This window comes from Sinocyclocheilus rhinocerous, unplaced genomic scaffold (assembly GCF_001515625.1).
Source record: "Sinocyclocheilus rhinocerous isolate Xijiao unplaced genomic scaffold, SAMN03320098_v1.1 scaffold411, whole genome shotgun sequence".
NCBI lineage: Eukaryota > Metazoa > Chordata > Actinopteri > Cypriniformes > Cyprinidae > Sinocyclocheilus > Sinocyclocheilus rhinocerous.
This window is the reverse complement of record NW_015640493.1, coordinates 110,482-112,887: the sequence shown is the minus strand read 5'-3', so window position 1 is coordinate 112,887 and position 2,406 is coordinate 110,482. Positions and strand designations below refer to the sequence as shown.

Below are 2,406 nucleotides of genomic sequence, written 5' to 3'. Positions count from 1 at the left end.
TTTGCAGAAGTTGCAGAAGGTAGAAAATGACAAGGAAAAGAAAGAGTGGAGAGAAAAGAAAGCCAGGTGCGGGGGCCCAAGTATATTACATACACACTTATATAATATTTAGCAGAATCTTTGACTTTTGAACCTCTTTTGCAGAAGGTAGAAAATGACAAGGAAAAGAAAGAGTGGAGAGAAAAGAAAGCCAGGTGCTCAGAAGAAGGGGGCCCAAAAAAGAGATGGTAGCACACCTTCATCCAGAACACGTTCACAGAGCCAAACAAAAGGCAAGCAAACTAGTCACCCAAGCCCGGCCAGATCCAGATCCAGATCCAGATCCAGAGGCCATGGACGGCACAGCACGGGTGCAGCAGAGCCTGAACCACTGAGTAAAGATGTTCAGACTCAAACAAGCTCAAGTAGGCTTGAAAACAAGGAGACTCAGACGGAGACTGTCAGTCAAGCAACACAGCAGACACAAACAGAGCTCAATGGCAACACAGAGACCACAGAAGTGTCACAGCCAACAGAACGCAATCCTGAAGATGTTAAGATGGAGGTAGAAACTGGCCTGCCAAAGAACAAAGGAAATGAAAGCGATGGAGAAAAGAATGAAAGTGCTGAGAGGAAGAAAAGAAAAGTGAGTGAAACAAAGGAACCTACAGAGGAGACAAAAGAAAGGACCAAACTATCAGATGGCTGCAGAGAACAAGATGAAGATAAGCAGAAAGATGCAGACACAAAGGAAAAACATTCAGGAGGAGATTCACAGAAAGACCCAGTCAAGTCAGGAACAGAAGAACCAAAATCGTACGCAGCAGCCGCTACAGCAGGAAATACTAAAGAATCTAAGGAGAAGAGAAATCAAACAGCAGAGAATCAGGCCAGCTCAATGGAAAGCAAAAGAGCTCAGAGGTTTGTAGCCTTGTGCTTATGCCAAATGTTTGACTTAAGTAGATGTATAACTTCTGTTCTGATGCATGCTTTCTATTTTTTGTTTGTTTTTAATTTTATTAGAAAACCTTCCCCAGTGAGGCATCCAGCTGAAGCACCAATGTTCACCTTTTACATTTATGCTGTTCTGGACAAAAGATTCCGATTTAACAAATTGTATGATTCCCTGGTGCTCGTTCCCCTTCAAGGGAATGGAACTATTAAACTAGAGATTAAAAACTTTAGGTAAGTTTCTCATTAATTTCCATTTTCATTTCATTTCCTATATAGAGTACACACACACACACACACACAATTGTCTATAGTGTAGACTGGCAAATGCAATATGCACGAGAACATGTAACTGATGTTAAGTAATGAGAGCTTTGCTTTGTAAAGTGTGAGTATATTTTATGGTCATGTTATTTCTTGTTACTTAGGGGCCTACGCCAGGATGGCTATTTGATTGAAGCAACATTTTCAGTTCCAGAAAGCACTGTGAGGGGTTGCACAATAAAATATAGGTATGCAGTGCATCAGAGACAAAAGCAGACCATGGAAATAGCAATGAGATTTGTTGAGATCCCTGCTGACAATACTGTGAAAGGTACCGAAATCTGAAAAAAAAATTTTTTTGGACTATTTCCTGTACATGGTGTGATAATAATGCCTCATCTTATTGTTGCATTTCCAGAACTTCACCTTTATGAAGGCTATATAAGCTGTTCAAACCCAGTATCTGTTCAAGAGTGGTTAAAGAGTTGGTTTCAGTCTGAAAAAAAAGACATTTGCAAAGGCTGGGAGACCTCTGCTCGTGTGTTATTGGACAGTATTTTTCAGAAATGGCAGCCATCTAACCCTGAGAGGAACAAGACATTTATACAACAACTAAATGATTACAAAAAAGGTTTTCAACCAAGCTGGGTGCAATTCCCTGAGGGACTCGCACCATCTCCAATAAAAGTATGTGTGAGCTTTTTAAGGCTTTATTCCTTTTAAGAAAACTACAGCAGAGTAAAATGACTATAAGTGGACTCATTTTTGTTTTAGGTCTCAGATCTCATTTCTGCTAAACTAAGTATGATTTTGAAAGGAGATTCAGAAGTAAAAAAATCAGAGAGCTCAACTGGGATCAAATCATTGCAAGTGGCCCTCTCAGTGTTCCAGGTGTGCCAGGCCTGTGGTGTGGATCTCAGCACAAAGGACTGGGGTAAACTCTGCCAAGTTGTCTCTAAATGGACTGCTTCTCTTGGGGAAATGCAAACAACCCTAACAGCTATACCATTAATTGACTTGTGAGTAAGGTTTATTTGACAAATCTATGGTTTTAGAGAATTTGATTTTATTTGTATCCCTTAATACACAGTATAATACAAAGGTTTTCCTAATGAATAGTTGCTATTGTTTACATATTTAGTGGTTATGTCTTAAAAGACACCACAAAAATCATCATAATTGTGATGTCTTTACAGCACTGTGTTGGGACTG

At 39.8% G+C, this 2,406-nt stretch overlaps 1 protein-coding gene across 1 annotated transcript; it reads left to right on the top strand.

Moving 5' to 3' along the window:
- Positions 1 to 147: 147 nt before the first annotated feature.
- On the top strand, positions 148 to 1,168 carry LOC107753266 (E3 ubiquitin-protein ligase rnf213-beta-like). Its single transcript, XM_016569397.1, has 2 exons — positions 148 to 900; positions 1,003 to 1,168. Exons 1-2 carry the CDS (start codon positions 155 to 157, stop codon positions 1,166 to 1,168), a joined length of 912 nt encoding a protein of 303 aa, XP_016424883.1. The 5' UTR covers positions 148 to 154.
- Positions 1,169 to 2,406: the final 1,238 nt, after the last annotated feature.